Below are 18,055 nucleotides of genomic sequence, written 5' to 3'. Positions count from 1 at the left end.
CGTCAAGATTTACTGGTGGAGATTGCAACAAAAGTCTGCCTTGACTTTTGCTTTTACACGGGACTTGTACACCTTCTGGGAATGTAAGAACAGTGAAAGCAATGGTTCTGAAGGCAAGTTTTTTTTTTTTTAAATACAGACAAAATAAACAAATATTATAAAAGACATCTGAAAGCTTTCTTACCCAAAGTTAGATCAGAAGATCAATCCCGATCATGTCTGTCAGAGTGGTATCTTGATAACTGAAGGGCCACAGACAATATTAAAGTTCAAACAACTAATGTATGTCTGGAGGCCCAAACAAAGTGTCCTCTGTATGCCTGAGCTGTTTATGTGTTTTTCTGTAGAAAGCGCCCTCTCATGGGGAAAGCCTGCAATTAAATTAATGTTTTTTTTTTTACGGTGGAATTTGGCTGTCAGTTGGCTTTCAGCTAGCTTTCAGTTGGCTATCCCATAGCTGGGAGAGGGAAACCTAAGTGAGTTCATTAGTAACTCTCGGGAAGAATTATAAATTATAAAAATAGCGTACTACAGAAGAATCTTTCCCCAGATCAACACTGTGCAGAACAATAGAAGAAGTCAGATTTTGTCAAGTTTGCAAAGGGTATTGCTTCACAGTATTTGGACATCGATGATTGGGCCTGCCAGACAAAATGTACTTCTTAAGCCAAAGTCAAAGAACATAAATTCCTAACATTAAGAAATAATACTGATGTATGAACAGCATGTCTTTGAAAACACCATTTCCGAAAGTAAAGATTCTATATGACAGAACCAAGGGAACAATAAAAAGCTAGGAAACCTTTTGGCGTAATGGAAACATTGCTGTATGAAAACAATGCAGCAGTAACGATGGTTGGCAACAGTCCACAGATACTGAGAAGTCAGGGCCGAAATGTCCAACCGCTCAGTGAATCAGAGCACCGCAAAGAGGGGGGACCGTTGGGCTTCGAGTAAAAAGCAGCAATGGCAGTGACTGATCAAAACCTAGTGAAAGATCAACAGGTGCTGAACTTGTCCATCTCACGGTGTTATCTGAGATCTTTGGAGACTTTGAGAACTTTGTAGATGTCGTTGGAGAAGACTGTGGTGAAGTGGGGTCGTGAGCTTCTGGACATGTGGGTGCAAAGGGGAACTTTACCAACGTTTTGGGAATCCTCAATGTCCCAGATCTCTGGCATGCTGCACCCGGGCCTGAGCGAAGAGAAAGGAAGACAAAGTTCATGAGAATTACACACTATTTGTACTGAAATTCAAGTCAATTTAGATATTTTAAATGCTTATATATAATATATATACATAACCATGTCCTAAAATGCACAAATGAGTGGTTACCATCAAATACAGAACACAGGCTGCCATGATTTAACCATACAGAAACACTCGTTCCAGCACCAGTTAAAGAGGCCCTATTGTGCTTGTAGGGGGTTCCCCTCTTCTGTAGTGTGATATATAGGCTGTTGGGCCACATTAGAGGAGATAGAACTATGAACCTGAACATTTGCATAATATTTCCTCTTTAGTGCAAAATACAATCCAGAGTTTAATCCCAGATCAAATGCAATGTAAATACTGTTATATTATATTTTACTATATATGTTTTATTATTGTTCTGCTTCGTCATTCTATACCTTACGGGGGCTCTGAATAAATCAGTGATTTTTGCACATTTCGGTGCATCCTCCTCGCTTCTTTCTTTTCTCCCTTTCCCTCTCTGCGCTACCTTTTTTTTTGCAGGATGGGGTCCATCCTTCCACAATAATTAACCTTGCCGTCAGTTTCAGTCGGTACAGTCCACACTAATTTTAAAGCATGTGACTTCAAATGTCCACTGAAGCTTCTGCTACGCCGATGAGATGATTAAATGATAGAAAATAAAATAATTCACCTCAGTGCTCCACATAGATCTCATGTGACCTTCACGCGTTGTTTTTCACTGTTTAAACTTCAACTGGTGCTCTTTGAATTGCTTCATCATCTCTTCTGCAATGGTTTAATGTTTTTTTTTCAAAATGGAGAATTTGCGCCACCTGCTGCTTAACTCGCTAAACAAAAATGAAATGTATTTTATTGGCTATTCATTAGAGATACCATTTGAACGTACACCCGTCAGCCAATTAGAAATAAGTATTTTCCATGGCTTACTCAACTCAACAGTTTCACCTGCCTGGATGCCGGTGATTAACCAAAACCTGGTAGAAGAAGCAGAAATCACACTTTGCATGACGTCAAGATTTACTGGTGGAGATTGAAACAAAAGTCTGATTAAAAAATTGGCAAAATTATTGTTTTGTCCAAAATACGCATTTAAATAGCCTAATCAAGAGACTAAATACAAACCCCTTGCCCATTGAACTTTACTTTGTGCCCAGTTGTAGGCAGTTAAACAAAACATTTGTAAAAGTAGGACACACTCAAAATGCACTTAAGACCATTTACTTTAGATCTCTAAAATAGAGCCCTTATCTCTCATTGTTTTTTTATGTAGTACTTGAAGCAGCTTTGGACAGATCACAGGGGGATTTGTATGTTTTATAACAAAGATATGACATGTAAGCATAGATCCTACTTACGATAGGTGTAAGCTGAGCTCGTCCCCAGCAGGAGAAGCAGAACTGAAATGTGTGTCATTGCTCTGATGGTGACAAACATAAAAGTTAATTACATGACTCAATATCAATACATGTGTGAATCCTTAAATGTCAGTGCAGAGTAAATTCACAAAATATGAAACAACCCTTCAAACTATATACCCAAAAGCAACAGTATTCAACAACCACACACCTTGACTTTATTCAGAAGAAGACGAGGAGTTGCTCTTTATGTTGTGTTGATGAATATGATTTGAATAGGACATCACAGGGATATTTATGTGCACATCTTATCGTGGCACATTCTGTCGTTTATTGATGATTGACCATCTATGGCTTGTTTTTGTCCTTGTATGTAGATAAGGCTTATTATGTGTATCAAGCAGGGATCAGCAACTATTTACAACGTTATATTAATGATAACAGACAGACAGACAGACAGACAGACAGACAGACAGACAGACAGACAGACAGACAGGCAGACAGACAGACAGACAGGCAGACAGGATAGACGGACAGACAGACAGACAGACAGACAGACAGACAGACAGGCAGACAGACAGACAGACAGGCAGACAGGATAGACGGACGGATAGATAGATAGACAGACAGAAAGACAGGCAGACCGGCAGACAGACAGACAGACAGGCAGACAGACAGGCAGACAGGATAGACAGACAGACAGACAGACAGGCAGACAGGCAGACAGACAGACAGGCAGACAGACAGACAGACAGAAAGACAGACAGACAGACAGGCAGACAGGCAGGCAGACAGACAGACAGGATAGACGGACGGATAGACAGACAGACAGACAGACAGACAGACAGACAGACAGACAGACAGACAGACAGACATATTATTACATTTGTTAATACAAGTGTATTACCTTAAGCTTAGTTGAAAAAAAATGCTGATGTAGAATGCAATATGCAATAATATAAATATACAGGTTTGCATATGCATATGTGTCTGTCGATTGTGTATATATAGGATATACATATTTGTATTTTTTTATTCGGGATTGTTGGAAACATTTCTTTGATCTCTCTGTCACATACAAACTGAAAGATTGACAGTAAAGGTGACTTTGACTTTGTTTATGATTTGTTTTTCTTTTATAAGCTACGCCTTGTTTTTAAGACATGGCGCAACAGTTGTGTTCACTTGCTGTTTATTGTCAATTCCACACAAAATATGGTCGTACTTTCTGGTCAGATAAAAATAAAACACCAGAGTTAGAAAATATTGATGTTGCTGGTTTGCTGCCAGGTGGATCTCATTGGGCCTAACTCCCCGGCTTGATAAGGTAATGAGTGTTCTTGGCATTCTCAGGAAGGTTAGATTGCTGCTGAAAAGGCATAACAAAACAATTCAGTTTGAAACCACATGAGGACAAAGTGGGAGAGAATAGGTCAATAAATATACAAAGGAAAACTAGAGAAGCACTGAAAGTGTGATGGATTGCTGTCAACAATGATTTACATGAATATTATGAAAACTGATTGACCTCGATTGATTGTGTGAGGATTTTGATATTATGCGATTGTGATCCACTTTAATCTTAATAAGATAACGATGATACATCTGATGGACTTCTGTACACTCTGATCGACATTAATGAATAATGATATGAAATATGATTTACCTTAGTGTGTTGGCGAAATTAACACAATATGTTGAGGTGAGATGAAACTGCAGAAAACAACGGAGGGGTCTAGTAAAGTTGTGGAGATATATTTTGACACTTGATCGATGCACCACCAGCTAGCATTAGCAAATGTTTAAATAGTTTTTGTATAGAAGGATACAACGCAACATAAAATTAACTGGAATGGTTTATCACAGAGTTGTTATTTCTGCAACTATACACAGAATCTCATTAACATTTGAAATAACTGCCAATCTTCTTATGACTTGCCAATTTATAGCGTATATGAATATTTCTAAAGATGTTAACAGGCCGGTGAGTCTGACTGTATTTTATGTTGGAGTTAATACACATGTAGCTTTAATAAATCTGACTTTGCAGAGGAGAGCTCCATTAGGAACAGGAAATGCATGCAATTAGCCGTTTCTTCATTTTAATGAATGCAGTTCAAATCTCTGTTGACCACGGCTTGATATTTAACTCATCAGTTGAAACTTTGTGTAAATTGGTTGCAAGGAATTGTGTTTACGGTGTCCAGCAATAACAGACACAAGTTCATCACAAGCTAGAGTAACCTGTACTTTTTACGCATAAGATATAACTTTAATAATAGTTATTTTTTATTTATTTATGCATACATGCAGAAAGATGTGTTTCAGATTGTTCATACAGAGTTTTAGTTGGAAACCTTTACCTATTGAGTCAAATGTTACTCAAATCCTTTTTGTTATTCTGCAACACAGGGTTGCACAACCAAATGCAGTTATAGTCCATGTTGTTATTCATTGATGATTTACCCACAGATTACCTTGTGCTTTGGGCAGATAAAGCTCATTTGGATTAAGAAGTGAAAAACTGTATTGCTAAGTCAACAGATACTTCTCATTCAAATATATAAGCATCCAGTTGTAAAACAGGGCACAGGTCAACACTTGTCAAAATAATCAACATAAATAATGTTTTATGGCAGCTAATTGAGAAAGTGTACTAAGTCAACTATAGAGCTAAATCCTTAAGTGATTAACCTGATGCCTAAATACAATTATCTGGCCAAAATTCTGAATGTTATGCTCCTGTAGGTCAGAGAGAAATGGCAGCTACGTATAATTTTGTATGCTTTGTGTACAATTTTCTCCAACTCTTTCCAAATGTGTCTCCCTAGCTGTGTGCCCAGGCAGTACTCAGTGCTCAGAATAGAAAAGCATGAATAAAATCACCTGTTTTTAGACCTGAATAATCCCCTTTCTCAATAAGCCTACACTTCTTTGCATGCCTCATTAAAAACAATCCCTAGTGATCTTCTTTTTCTTTAAATGTAGATGGTATAGATATACATTTAATAGTTGTTTTTATTTATTTATACATACATGGAGAAACATGTGAGTGTTCATACAGAGTTTTAGTTGGAAACCTTTACCTATTGAGTCAAATGTTACTCAAACCCTTTTTTTTATTCTGCAACACAGGGTTGCACAACCAAATGCAGTTATAGCCATTTATTATACTTAAAGAAAAACAAGACAAAAATAAATACAGTAGTTCAGTTTATGTATTCGTATCTGGAGAAATGTAAACTGCAGCAACAAAAACATTTAAGCTATGTAGAATATTTGTATATAATAATAATAAATGTATTTTGCTAACGCTTTTACAGGTGCTCAAAGACACTTTACAGATATAGTGAAAATAAATACAATTGCTAATAGCTAGCAAGTGAAGCTTAAGCTATGATTGCAACACAAGTCTGTACAAGAGCATCAGATATATCAAAGGTCATTGATACACATTTTGAACCTATTCAGACCTAATCCAGTCTGGAGCCGTACACCTCCACCTCACAGAGTGTCAGGTACTCGCTTCTTCCAGGAATGACGATGTTGACGTAGCGACCGTCCATCCCGTTACACTGGAATGTTTCCGTGAAACCTCCAGGGATGCTTGAGATCACAGCACACCTAGCAGAAGAAGACATGTGTTTGTTAACTCATTGAAAGATCATTTGAATTAATGAGAACTTTTATGGTACAAATCATTTCATAGAAATGAGTTAGCCTTTAGCCTTTAGCCATTAGTTAGCCAAATCAATATATGGTTGTATTATGCAGCAAACATTGGTTGTTCAAAACAAAACCAACAACAGATATTCATCAAACTCAAACTTTAAGCCACACTAGTACAGTTAAAGGTCTATAAACTACCTGGGGTTGTTGTTGCCATTGTTTTCAAGAGAGTCTCCAATTCTGATCTCAGCTCCATTAAGTCGTTGTGGGACAGAATCTAGAGTGTTGGTTATGTTTACAGAATTAATTTTGTGGGTTTTGCCGAGGTCAAGACGCCACCAGGGGTTAAAGTCTTGTTTTGTGTGGGTACAAGAACCCTGGCCCCAGGCACTTGCACGATTTCCATCAATAGCATTATAAGCAATGCTTTCAAAATTATGCAGTGATGACTGTGAGGCTTTTCCTTGGAGTGCCAGGTTCTCTCCTGCAAACAGAACACATTTGCAAACATCAGCATTGATAATTAGTTTTCATGATGCTCTGCATTTAGCCTTTGTTGTTCATTCAAGTTCATGGAGTTTTAACTCTGGTGTGATATCAGCTGTATAGACAGATGAGGACAGATAGATAGATAGATGAGGATTTATCACCCCGAAAATAAAGTATTTAGTGGCTTTGTTTTCAATTCTCACCAGTTGGAGCACGGTACCCGTAGACTTCCACCTCACAGAGTGTAAGGAGTCTTCCTGAACCAAGTAGAGCAACCGTCACGTATCGTCCCTCTACAAGTTTGGTAAAAGTCATTTTTAAAGACCTGCCTGCAGGGATATGAGAAATCACACCAACCCTAAAAGAAAGGAAAAGGAGGAAATACATAAAGCTGAAATAACTGCAGTACTAGAAAGGCAGCAACACAGAGTCAAACATTATTCTAACACTTTCTAAAGACATTCTTTCAGACAGCGAATGTATCACGATCTGGATGCTGCTTAACTATTTCCTGGGGTGAACCTTGTTATCAAGACATCTGAGCGATCACTCACACTGGGTTTGAAGCGCCATTGTCTTGCAAAGAGTTGCCGATGTGAACCTCTGCCCCATTGAGCCTTTCTGCACAGCATTCTCCTCTGTTGGTGATGATGATGGAGGTGACGATGTAGGCCTCCAGCAGGTCCACTCTCCACCAGGGGTTGGTCTGCGTATTAGTAGCGGTGCATGAACCATGACCATAGTTAGAATCACGGCTTCCATCAATAGCTTTGTCTGCATCTCCGTAATGGTCTGGATAACGCCCTGACTGGCTTGCTTTTCCACGCAAGGCCACATTTCCTGTAAATCGGACATTTGAAATACATAAATATTTGGTGTATGGAAAAATAATATACTGTATAATCAATGAACCTGAAAAAAGAATGTTGGCCACTTGAGGGCAGCCAAAACAAATTGGAACACATCACCTCCTTTTGAGTTCATTGGGTAAAGTTGTTTGTAATCAGTCACTCATTTAAACATAAATAGCATCCCATTCAACAGTACTGGATATTTTATTGACTCTGATGTGAAAAAATCCACAACACACACAAGTTTTGATTGGATAGATTTGATTTGATAGAGCTTTTTCAACAATAATGTTTCTTTGCGCCTCCATGAAAAATCTGTAATCTACAAACGTGCATTTTCTTTTTCAAACAATTGCCTAATTTACAAAGGGGTCAGTTCTCTGATGTATGTTTCCTCTGGAGACTTCAGGTTTCCTCATCACATTAGTATCCATACTGCACCATGATTGTTTCCAAAGTAGTTGTGATGTTGCAAAATCATCTCATACTTGCAAGATTTACAATCTGAGGTTCTTTTATGATTGTAAAAACAGCCTTCTAGTGTCAAACTGCACACAGATCATACTCAAGCCCAAACATACAAGTGGTGTAACAAATGCAAACGACATGTTAACCACTTCAGTGTTTTATAACAGACACCATAGATAAAGCCAGATCCTACTTACGGTAGGTGTAAGCCGAACACGTGCCCAGCAGGAGCAGCAGAGGCAGAACTGAACTGTGCGTCATTGCTCTTGATGAGACACACGATAGAGTCAACTCCTGAAGAAATGAACATTGTCATCATTATTACTTTATGCAATTCATCTCAGACCTACAACAGTCATGTTCCAGACGTTAATTATAACTATAGGAATTAATAACTGGTGATAAATGGGATCATTATATGTATTTTAGCACAGAGTAAACAATCCTCAGAACTGTATATCTAAAATAGTGCTGTCAATTAATTCACAATATCACAATAATAATCTGATTAATTATGATTAATCACAACTAAATAAATGCTAGTATTTCCAATTGTATTCTGGGGAGAGATAATATACATAGGTGGTGTTGTAAGAAATGCATTTTTAATTTTATTATAACATCTTAGCTTAGTTTGAAAGATTATTGAATGATTCGCACACTGATAAAACTGAAACGTTGACTTTAATTAAATGTATCATGTAAACAAATCTCACATAGCTGTATTAGATTTAAAGCAATAATATCAAGTTTAAATTAAAAACATTAGGTTCAACTTAATATTATTGCTTTCAACTAACCTAATACAGCAATGTGAAATTAGTTGACACTAACACAAATCAACGTTTCAGTTTTTTTCAGTGCATGATGTCTTGAAATGTTCCCACACATAGCTAAAGCATAAACAAAGCCGCTGTGATTGCCCTCTGCATAATGTGCGCTACACATTTGCTCGTATGGTCGTATTCTTGCTGCTGCTATCATGTTGTGAGCAATATCCTCCTCCTGTGCAACTGCAGGGATACTGGACAGCTTTGTTGCCTCTTCAATGCAAGATACCTAAAGTTAAAAAACGTGTTCAAACTTGGTAATGCTAATGCGTTAAAGTTTACCGCTGTGGTGACACGTTATGGGACACAATTCACCATTGGGAATATTGTGTGTGTTGCAACACGGACCCGTTAGTGAGGGTACCGGGTGGTGTTATTCATGCTAGTTTATCAGGAGCGACATGCAGATGTACTTACCTTGTCCTCTCTTAAATGGAAAATAAAGTGTGGAGTTCCATACTGAACACACCGCCTCTGACTCCCTTTCATCGGCTCTACACCGTGCAATTTAAAAGCATCATTATTCAACTAAAACAACTTACCTTCACTTGCAAAATAAACTCAGAGGAAGACGAGGAGCCGCTGATTATGCAGTGCAGATGGATTATGATTTAAAGTGGACCACAGTGATATTTATGTGCACATCTTATCATGGTACGTGTTGTTATTCATTGATGATTTACCCACAGATTACCTTGTCCTTTGGGCAGATAAAGCTAATTTGGATTAAGAAATGAATAACTTTATTGCCAAGTCAACAGATACTTCTCATTTCAATATAAAAGCATCCAGTTATAAAACAGGGCACAGGTCAACACTTGTCAAAAATAATCAACATAAATAATGTAATATGGCAGCTAATTGAGAAAGTATACTAAGTCAACTATAGAGCTAAATCCTTAAGTGACCTGATGCTTAAATACAATTATCTGCCCAAAATGCAGAGAGAAATGGCAGCTAAGTACGAATCATTTTTGTATGCTTTGTGTACAATTTTGTCCAACTTATTTTTCTCCCTGCCCAGGCAGTATTCTGTCAGAATACAAAAGGTAAGCATGAATACAATCACCTGTTTATAGACCTGAATAATCCCCTTTCTCAATAAGCCTACACTTCTTTGCATGCCTCATTAAAAACAATCTCTAGCGATCTTTTTTTGAAGATCAAGGTGGTGCTGTACACATTAAAAAAGAAAACAGCTCCACCTGCTGGCCTTAAACAGACAGGTGACAGGGAAACATCTGCAGGAAGAGTCTAGTATCAGCAAAAGCAAGAGAGCCGTGCACAAGTTCAATCCAGACATTGCTTAACAGACTCATAATGTCTCTTGTTTTTGTTGTGAGCTCGCGGTTTACTGTATATTCCCAGATAACACTGGTTGCACTTCCTGGTCAGATAAACAAAGATAACACACACTGCCAAGTGGATCATTTAAGTCACAACTTCCTGGTTTGATTAGATAATGTGTGTACTTTGCATTCTCAGGAACATAATATTGCTGCTGAAAAGTAAAAAAAAGTAAAAACAACTAGAGAAGCGATCAAAATGTGATGGACTTATGTGCACATTGATTGGCATGGATGAATATAATTATATGGAAACGTATTGACCTTAATGTATTGGCTGATTTAACATGAGGTCTATGCCAACTAACTGACTTGGTCACTCTTACATGCAATGCCACATTTTCTATAAATGAAACCGTTGAAACAGCATTGAAGATGCACTTTGCAACTTGAAGGATTCTGCTTGGCTTTGGTTTACATCCATGGAGAAATATGTGTTTCAGGGTATGCACACAGTTTATTTTAAGTGCAAATTATCCGATTACATTACATTATATGTCACTTGTTAGACACGTTTATCCAAAGCGACTTACATTCAGTACTATGGGCAATCCCCACAGGAGCAATTTGGGGTGAACTTATTTCCCAGGGACACAACGACATGCTGACTGCAGTGGGATTCAACCAGTGCGCCCCTGATCCGAAGATCAACGCATTGAAACACACACCCCAGATTTTTGCTAACATAACTTGTGCTTTTTACTAATTTAGTCAAATGTTATTCAAAGATCAGTTATTTTCATTCTATTACACATCATTTCACAAAATAATGTAGTTGTAGTTCATTAATTCTAATAAGAAAAATACATTACGCATTATACACACGAACAATACAAATATATAAGCATAAAAAAAGCGTTTTATTTCTGTTCAGTGATAATGATGGCCATTAATAATTGGAAATGATTGACCTTAATGCAATGTTACATGATTATAATGTTCCTTGATTTATTTTCCACGCAATGCCACATGTTGTGTAAATTAGACACTTGAAATACACATTAATTCACCCTTTAATGTTAATATTTGTCAAGTTTGATTACTTTTTCAATGGAGTTGCTCAAGATTACCAAGCGGACACTCCCATCCATCTGCAGCTAGCAGGTGAAGCTTAAGCTTTGATAATAAAAAAATCAAGCATCAGCTTAACATCAATGTCAAACATCATTGTTGCACATAGAAACTCCTCAGACCTAATCCAGCCTGGAGCCGTACACCTCCACCTCACAGAGTGCCAGGTGCCCGGTTTTTCCAGGAATGACGATGCTGACGTAGCGACCGTCCATCCCGTTACACTGGAATGTTTCCGTGAAACCTCCAGGGATGCTTGAGATCACAGCACACCTAGCAGAAGAAGACAATAGTTAATGACAATTTAAATACATGGATTCTCTAAAGACACACATCATTTCAGGTTACTGCACAGTGGTTACAAATATAATGATATCCATTATAATAAGAGCTACAGTAGTAATAAAGTGAATGGACTGTACCTTGGATTGTTGTTGCCATTGTTATCAAGAGAATCTCCAATTTTTATCTCTGCTCCATTAATATACGAAGGGTGATCTTTGAAGTTGGTTATCTTAACAGAAAATATTTTGTGGGTGTTGCCCAGGTCCAGTCTCCACCATGGGTTCAAATCCTTTTCTGTGTGTGTACAAGATCCCTTTGCCCAGTCGCTGGCACGATTTCCATCAATAGCATTATAAGCAATGCCCGTTGAATGCAGTGATGACTGTGAGGCTTTTCCTTGGAGTGCCAGGTTCTCTCCTGCAAACAGAACACATTTGCAAATATCAGCATTGATACTCAGTTTTCCTTAATTCTCTCTAGCATATTTTGTATATCCTAAAAGAACAATTCTGTCTATTTGCAAAAGTATACCCTTTCCAGTGGAAAGAAGAACATTCAGGAAAAGGTCATGGAAAGTTGTTGATGCATGTTGTTAAATGGATCATGATAAATGATCCAGCAGTAGAAATAAAGGTTTTTGTACAGTATGTCAGTGTCCACAGTATATATGACAGATTTGCAAAATCTCACCTCTATTTCCTCCAATTATTTATCAAATTATATTACCCACGAGTCATTTTCAAGATGTTAATTTAAAATAACCTAACTGTTGCTTCTCACTAAGTTAGATGTCAGAGTTAAGAAAACATTTGGATCAAATACAGTATACAGTAGATGTGCCAAATGTCATTCAAACGGTTTGACTGCAGCTGTATAAAAAATGTGCAAGATTCATTACCTACTAAATGAAATCTTGGTTGGTCTTGGCAAATATATTTAATTCTCACCTGTTGGAACACGGTAACCGTAGACCTCCACCTCGCAGAGTGTTAGGGTTTTCTTTAAACCACGTAGAATCACAGTCACATAACGTCCCTCCACATGTTCGGTAAAAGTCATTTTTAAAGACATGCCTGAAGGGATGTGATAAATTATACCGGCCCTAAAAGAGACAGAGGAAGCAGTTCATAACATCCTTTTGTAACCAACATTTGACCTGCCAGAAGAACAGATAAGGCTGTATTTCAAAGAGCAATTCAACCCTGTAACTAGGAATCATTACGATAACTCACACTGGGTTTGAAGCACCGTTGTTTTCTAAAGAGTTGCCGATATGAACCCTTGCCATGTTGAGCTTTCCTGCACAGCAGTCTCCTCTGTTGATGATGATGATGGAGGTGATGATGTAGGACTCCAGCAGGTCCACTCTCCACCAGGGGTTGGCCATCTCAACAGTGGAGGTGCATGATCCAGCAGAGTAGTTAGATTCACGGTTTCCATCAATAGCATTGGAGGCAAATCCATACAAGTCGGCAATACGCTCTGACATGGTCGCTCTCCCACGTAAAGCCACATTCTCTGTGAATGAGACCATGGAAATACATTTACTTTTGATGTAAAACATTTTTTTTAATTAACAAACCTGCATTCAACTTCTTTTGTCAGCTATGGGGGCAGCCAACACAAATTCGTTATACAACATGACACGTCATAACCCATCAGTTGCTAACTTAAATATGTAGCAGTTACAGAGCCACATGGTTCATTCAGAGCTGGTTATGTCAATCTGATGAAGCTAAGTCAAATATTCACTTTTGAATCTGTTTTTGGTTTCTACCAACTGCTAAGATAAACATCTTGCTTTGTCACCAGTGAGTTTATATTTGTGTCTATCTGCTGTTGTTTTTATTTTTACAGATGTATAACAATTACCTCCGCGTTGGCCTGAAAAGATTCCTTTAATGGGCCCATCTATGCTTTTTGAGGTTTAACGCATCCTGTAGCGTGTTATACTGTTGGAGGATTGTGTGCATGTGAATGGTCAGCAAAGAATAAAATCCCTGTGTTCCCTCCAGAGGGAGATTCAGAAAATGTTGGTAAACTACGGTGAAGACCGGGTAATGATGGGGTGTGAAAAAATCCTTCTTGCACTCACGTCTTAAACTAAGATGAATGTGAAAACAGCCATCTGCTGTGAAACTCCAAAAACATCAATCCAACAAAAATCCAAACATATTAATGTTCAGGGAGACATAACAGTTTTATAACAACGTTAATATCGATACAGCCAGGTCCTACTTACGGTAGTTGTTAGCTGAGCTTGTTCCCAGAAGGAGCAGCAGAGACAGAACTGACGTTCGTTTCATCGTTCTGATTGAGACAGACAATTACATCATTACACTAAATAAATAATACTAAATAACTTTCTTAATACTGTATGAAATATATCTCAGATTGTCTTTGCTACAGAAGTTAGATATCCAGAGTGCATATAAATGGAATAGCCCCAAAAGTATAAATGATATCACTACATGTTTTTAGCACTACATGTCAAGTAGAGTAAGCAAACAAATGTGAAATAAATCAAAAACATCCACTCTGTATGTTTGAAAGCATCATTATTTAACAACCACACCTTGACTTGCAGAATAATCCAGAAGAAGACGAGGAGCGGCTCTTTATGCTGTGTTGATGAATGTGATTTGCTTCAGACCACTCAGGGGTATATATTAATCTTGTACGTCTTATCATGCACATGTTGTCAATAAGTGATGATATCAAATAAAACTTTGTTTTTGGATGAAGATAAGGATTATTCTCATCAGGGATGTTGTCTTGGATTTTGCCTGGTGCCAACTTTCTTATTGTATTTTCAAGATTTAACACAATTCAATCTTCCACTAAATCTGATTTCAGGTTACAAAATGAGTTGAATGTAAATTGCATTAAGGTAAGCGTGCACTTTTATGACTTGTTTTGCTTATATAAGATACCTTTTGTTTTGAACAATCGGGCCACCGTACACTTGGTGTTTACTGGCAGTTTCCAAATTAATATGGTTGTACTTCCTGGTCAGATAATCAAAGATAAAACAGTAAAACTGGAGCATATTAATGTTGTTGATACGCTGCCATGTGGATCATTTAAGATACGACTTCCCGGTTTTCTAAGATAATAAGTGTACTTTGAATTCTCCGGAATTTTTGCTGAAAAGGCAAAAAAACGTGAAGTGTGAAACCACATGAATCAGTCCATAAATATACAAAATACATCTCGAAAAGCTGAAAATGTCATGAACTTATGTGCAAACTGATTGACCTTAATGTATTGTGTACTAGCTGATTTAACATAATAGACATGCCACCTAAATGACTTGGTCACTCTGCCATGCAATGTCAAATTGTCTTTATATGAAACACTAATATGTCTTTGAGTATCTGGAAATCTATAAATCAAAAAGTATTTTAACATTTGCACATTGTTGCCTTTTTTGCAGAGTTGAGGAGAAACCGCAGTAAAAGATGGAGCGGTCAGAGAACGTTGTGAAGATGTATTTTGCTACTTGATGGATGCACCAGCAGCTACATGTTGAAATGGTGTTGATAGGCCTCCACAATACAACATTAAATGATTTGGGACAAATTAAGAATGATTAAGAGCAGTCAATGACAACATTTGCAAATCCCTTTTTACAACTATCCAGAATCTAGATCAAGTGAACTTCACTTTTATTTCCCACCTAAATACGCTTGTACTTCCCAGAACCACTAGATAAAACAGTTCATTGATGTTGCTGATATGCCGTCATGTGAATCATATGAGTCACAACTTCCCGGCTTTGTTAGATAAGGTTTGTACTTTGTATTTTCCGAAATGTAATATTAATGCTTAAAAGGCAAACAAACAATGAAGTGTGAAACCCTTTGAGGACAGAAGAGCGGAGAAAAGGTCGATAATAATACAAAAATTCACACTTTGAGTATGTGTTTTATTTCTGTATGAATGATCAGTGTGTAATAAATACCAATAAAACATATACATGTTATTATTGTTTAAAAATACAGTTAGATTCAATGGGCATTAGTACCCCATGTCAAAATCAGGATAACTTTATTTGTCTCACAGGGGGGACATTTACAATCGTTACAGCAGAGAGCCAAAGATAGCTTAATATCAACCAAGAAACATGCAAGAACTTAATTAGAACTAGAACTTACACAATTTACAAGATACACATCCAGTACCAATAACAGTTTAGCGAAAGAACAGCCAGGTGAAAGAAAAAAAGGTGGTAGAATAAATTGCACAGCTATTTACGGTATACACAGTATATTGCACATGTAGTATTGCACAACAGGAGTGTTTTAGTCTTTGCTGTTATATGTGTGTGTGGGGTCTACAGGGTGGTTGCACAGTCTGACCGCTGCAGGAAAGAAGGACCTGCAGTATCTCTCTGTGAGACACCGCAGGTTTTTTAAAGCACTTTGAATTGGCTTGTGTTGAGAGATAAGATAAGATAGAACTTTATTGATCCCAATTTGGGAAATGTTTGTTTTGCAGCAGCATAAAAACACACAGCATTGTACAAAGCAATTAAAAGACAAGAAATAAACAAGAAAGTAGAAAATATACATGTTGAATTTACAAATGAACACTAACAAGATATAAAGCAAGGTATTGTATTTACACAAGGGTGTAACTTTGGTTTGAGAAGTGGGGGGGACACAAAACAGGGGGTCCTCCGCAATGAAACATTGTTCTCTATTTAATTCCATTTCCTGCCTTTCTACAAATATATATTAGGGACTATAGTGTTAACAAATCCAAGAAAAATGTGTAGTGTATATAATGAGTGTAATAACTTATCTATCCATGAACCTGTTTTATTTGTGATGACCTCACATCCTATAGGGGGGTCCGGGGGCATGCACCCCCGGTAAGATTTGTTTCTTTAAATTGAAGTTAAAGCATCAATCTGGTGCACAAGTTAAGAGATTTATGGATACAGCTCTCAACACTCATATGAAACAGAACTGTATATATTTCAATACTCCAAAAACCATTAGAATATGCTCACAACCAATAACACATCATTGATATACTCCTCCCTCCTATCTTTATACCTAGTCTACATTCTTTATTTTTATTTATGCATATTTTACTAATCACTTCCCTTTCAAAGTGTGTTTTTTATTTTTTACTGACATTGGAATTATTCTTTAACTTATTTTGAACAACTATATTAAATAGATGGAAATATTCGTTTAGACCAAACCGTTTGAGACCCACTGAGATAACTAAAGTTTACAATCACTCAGGGAGTCCTTTACCTCCCTGAGCTGACGTTATCTCAGCCTCTCAGTCCGACAGGAGAGGACTCTCCCTCTCCTTATTGTTGAAAAAGCTTCTAATCTCCGTTAGCTCCGAGCTAGCAACAGATACTACTAACAACAACACCTAACTCTCTCTGTCTCTCTTTGTCTCTCTCTCTCTCTCTCTCTCTCTCTCTCTCTCTCTCTCTCTCTCTCTCTCTCTCTCTCTCTCTCTCTCTGTCTCTCTCTGGCCGTCTCTCTCTGTCTCTCTGTCTCTCTCTGTCTCTCTCTCTCACACACAAACTGCGCTCCTGCCACACACACAAACAGACGCTCCTCCGTGACGATGACCACTTGCGTAAAAACTCGGAGTTGAGCTGCTCCTCCTTCGCGTCGAAAGGAGCCAGTTGAGGTAGTTCGGGCACCTAGGATGCCACCTGGGCGCCTCCCTAGGGAGGTGTTCCAGGCACGTCCAGCTGGGAAGAGACCAAGGGGTAGACCTAGGACCAGGTGGAGGGATTATATCTCTTCGCTGGCCTGGGAGCGCCTTGGGATCCCCCAGTCAGAGCTGGTTGATGTGGCCAGGGAAAATAAAGTTTGGGGCTCTCTGCTGGAACTGCTACCTCCGCGACCCGACCACGGATAACCAGGAGAAGATGGATGGATGGATATATAAATGTAAAATGTACAGTGAAGAGAAAAACTATGGAGCAGAGAGGTGAAAGAGGCATAAATGTGCCTTATAAATAACTTGCCTTGCCTATATACATTAAATGTATTATTCTTATTCTTATAAATATTTGTTTTTTATTTGTATATTTTCTAAAATAGAGAAACGAAAAACTCACAAACCAATATGATGCCTCTCTTATTATCTACACAGCTTTCCACTTTACATAACAATACTGCATGTAGGCTACTGGTTTTTTTCTCAGTAGCCTACTGCTTTTTTGGATAAATCCAGATATCATGTAAATCTTTTTCTATAACTTAACCATTCTTTTAATAGATTTTTAATAATAGTTTCTATTTTATTCTCTGGTTGTTTTTATTACTTTTTATCTTCTTTAACTGTGTTTATGTTTGCACCATGTACACCAAGGCAATTTCCTCGCATGTGTAAATCTACTTGGTAATCTTTCACATTCTGACTCCTTGTTGTTAAATACCAATAGCCTATGTGCAATATATATATATATACATATACATATGCCGTTAAAA

The 18,055-nt window shown here is 37.7% G+C and overlaps 2 protein-coding genes and 1 long non-coding RNA gene across 4 annotated transcripts; all 3 read right to left on the bottom strand.

Moving 5' to 3' along the window:
- Positions 1-140: 140 nt before the first annotated feature.
- LOC307013572 lies at positions 141-2,863 on the bottom strand. Its single transcript, XR_013800985.1, has 3 exons — positions 2,785-2,863; positions 2,574-2,635; positions 141-1,194 (listed from the first exon to the last, which is right to left on the bottom strand). It is a non-coding gene; the product is annotated as an uncharacterized lncRNA (long non-coding RNA).
- Positions 2,864-5,773: 2,910 nt separating this feature from the next.
- Positions 5,774-9,573, bottom strand: LOC307013563 (uncharacterized protein). Of its 2 annotated transcripts, none has more exons than XM_079640972.1 (6): positions 9,423-9,573; positions 8,248-8,344; positions 7,286-7,571; positions 6,935-7,089; positions 6,441-6,726; positions 5,774-6,197 (listed from the first exon to the last, which is right to left on the bottom strand). In XM_079640972.1, exons 2-6 carry the CDS (start codon positions 8,309-8,311, stop codon positions 6,047-6,049), a joined length of 942 nt encoding a protein of 313 aa, XP_079497098.1. In that variant the 5' UTR covers positions 8,312-8,344; positions 9,423-9,573; the 3' UTR covers positions 5,774-6,046. The 2 variants fall into 2 exon arrangements, with proteins under 2 accessions (XP_079497098.1, XP_079497097.1); XM_079640971.1 differs by lacking the exon at positions 9,423-9,573 and adding an exon at positions 9,298-9,384.
- Positions 9,574-11,067: 1,494 nt separating this feature from the next.
- LOC307013562 (uncharacterized protein) lies at positions 11,068-14,294 on the bottom strand. The gene is made up of 6 exons (XM_079640970.1): positions 14,158-14,294; positions 13,825-13,892; positions 12,815-13,100; positions 12,530-12,684; positions 11,720-11,999; positions 11,068-11,570 (listed from the first exon to the last, which is right to left on the bottom strand). Exons 1-6 carry the CDS (start codon positions 14,277-14,279, stop codon positions 11,420-11,422), a joined length of 1,062 nt encoding a protein of 353 aa, XP_079497096.1. The 5' UTR covers positions 14,280-14,294; the 3' UTR covers positions 11,068-11,419.
- Between the last annotated feature and the right edge of the window lie 3,761 nt (positions 14,295-18,055).

Source organism: Notothenia rossii (assembly GCF_949606895.1).
Source record: "Notothenia rossii genome assembly, chromosome: 7".
In the NCBI taxonomy this organism is placed as follows: Eukaryota; Metazoa; Chordata; class Actinopteri; order Perciformes; family Nototheniidae; genus Notothenia; species Notothenia rossii.
Note: the sequence above shows the minus strand (reverse complement) of the source record. Positions and strands in the feature narration are given on the sequence as shown.

Coding starts and splice junctions, on each gene's coding strand:
- LOC307013563 (XM_079640971.1), bottom strand. CDS start 9,369: ATGAAAGGGAGTCAGAGGCGGTGTGTTCAGTATGGAACTCCACACTTT. Junction 8,345..9,297: donor TCCATTTAAGAGAGGACAAG/GTAAGTACATCT, acceptor TCATTTCTTCAG/GAGTTGACTCTATCGTGTGT. Junction 7,090..7,285: donor AATGGCGCTTCAAACCCAGT/GTGAGTGATCGC, acceptor CCTTTCTTTTAG/GGTTGGTGTGATTTCTCATA.
- LOC307013562 (XM_079640970.1), bottom strand. CDS start 14,279: ATGTGCATGATAAGACGTACAAGATTAATATATACCCCTGAGTGGTCT. Junction 13,101..13,824: donor AAGCTCAGCTAACAACTACC/GTAAGTAGGACC, acceptor TCTCATTCACAG/AGAATGTGGCTTTACGTGGG. Junction 11,571..11,719: donor AATGGCAACAACAATCCAAG/GTACAGTCCATT, acceptor TTCTTCTGCTAG/GTGTGCTGTGATCTCAAGCA.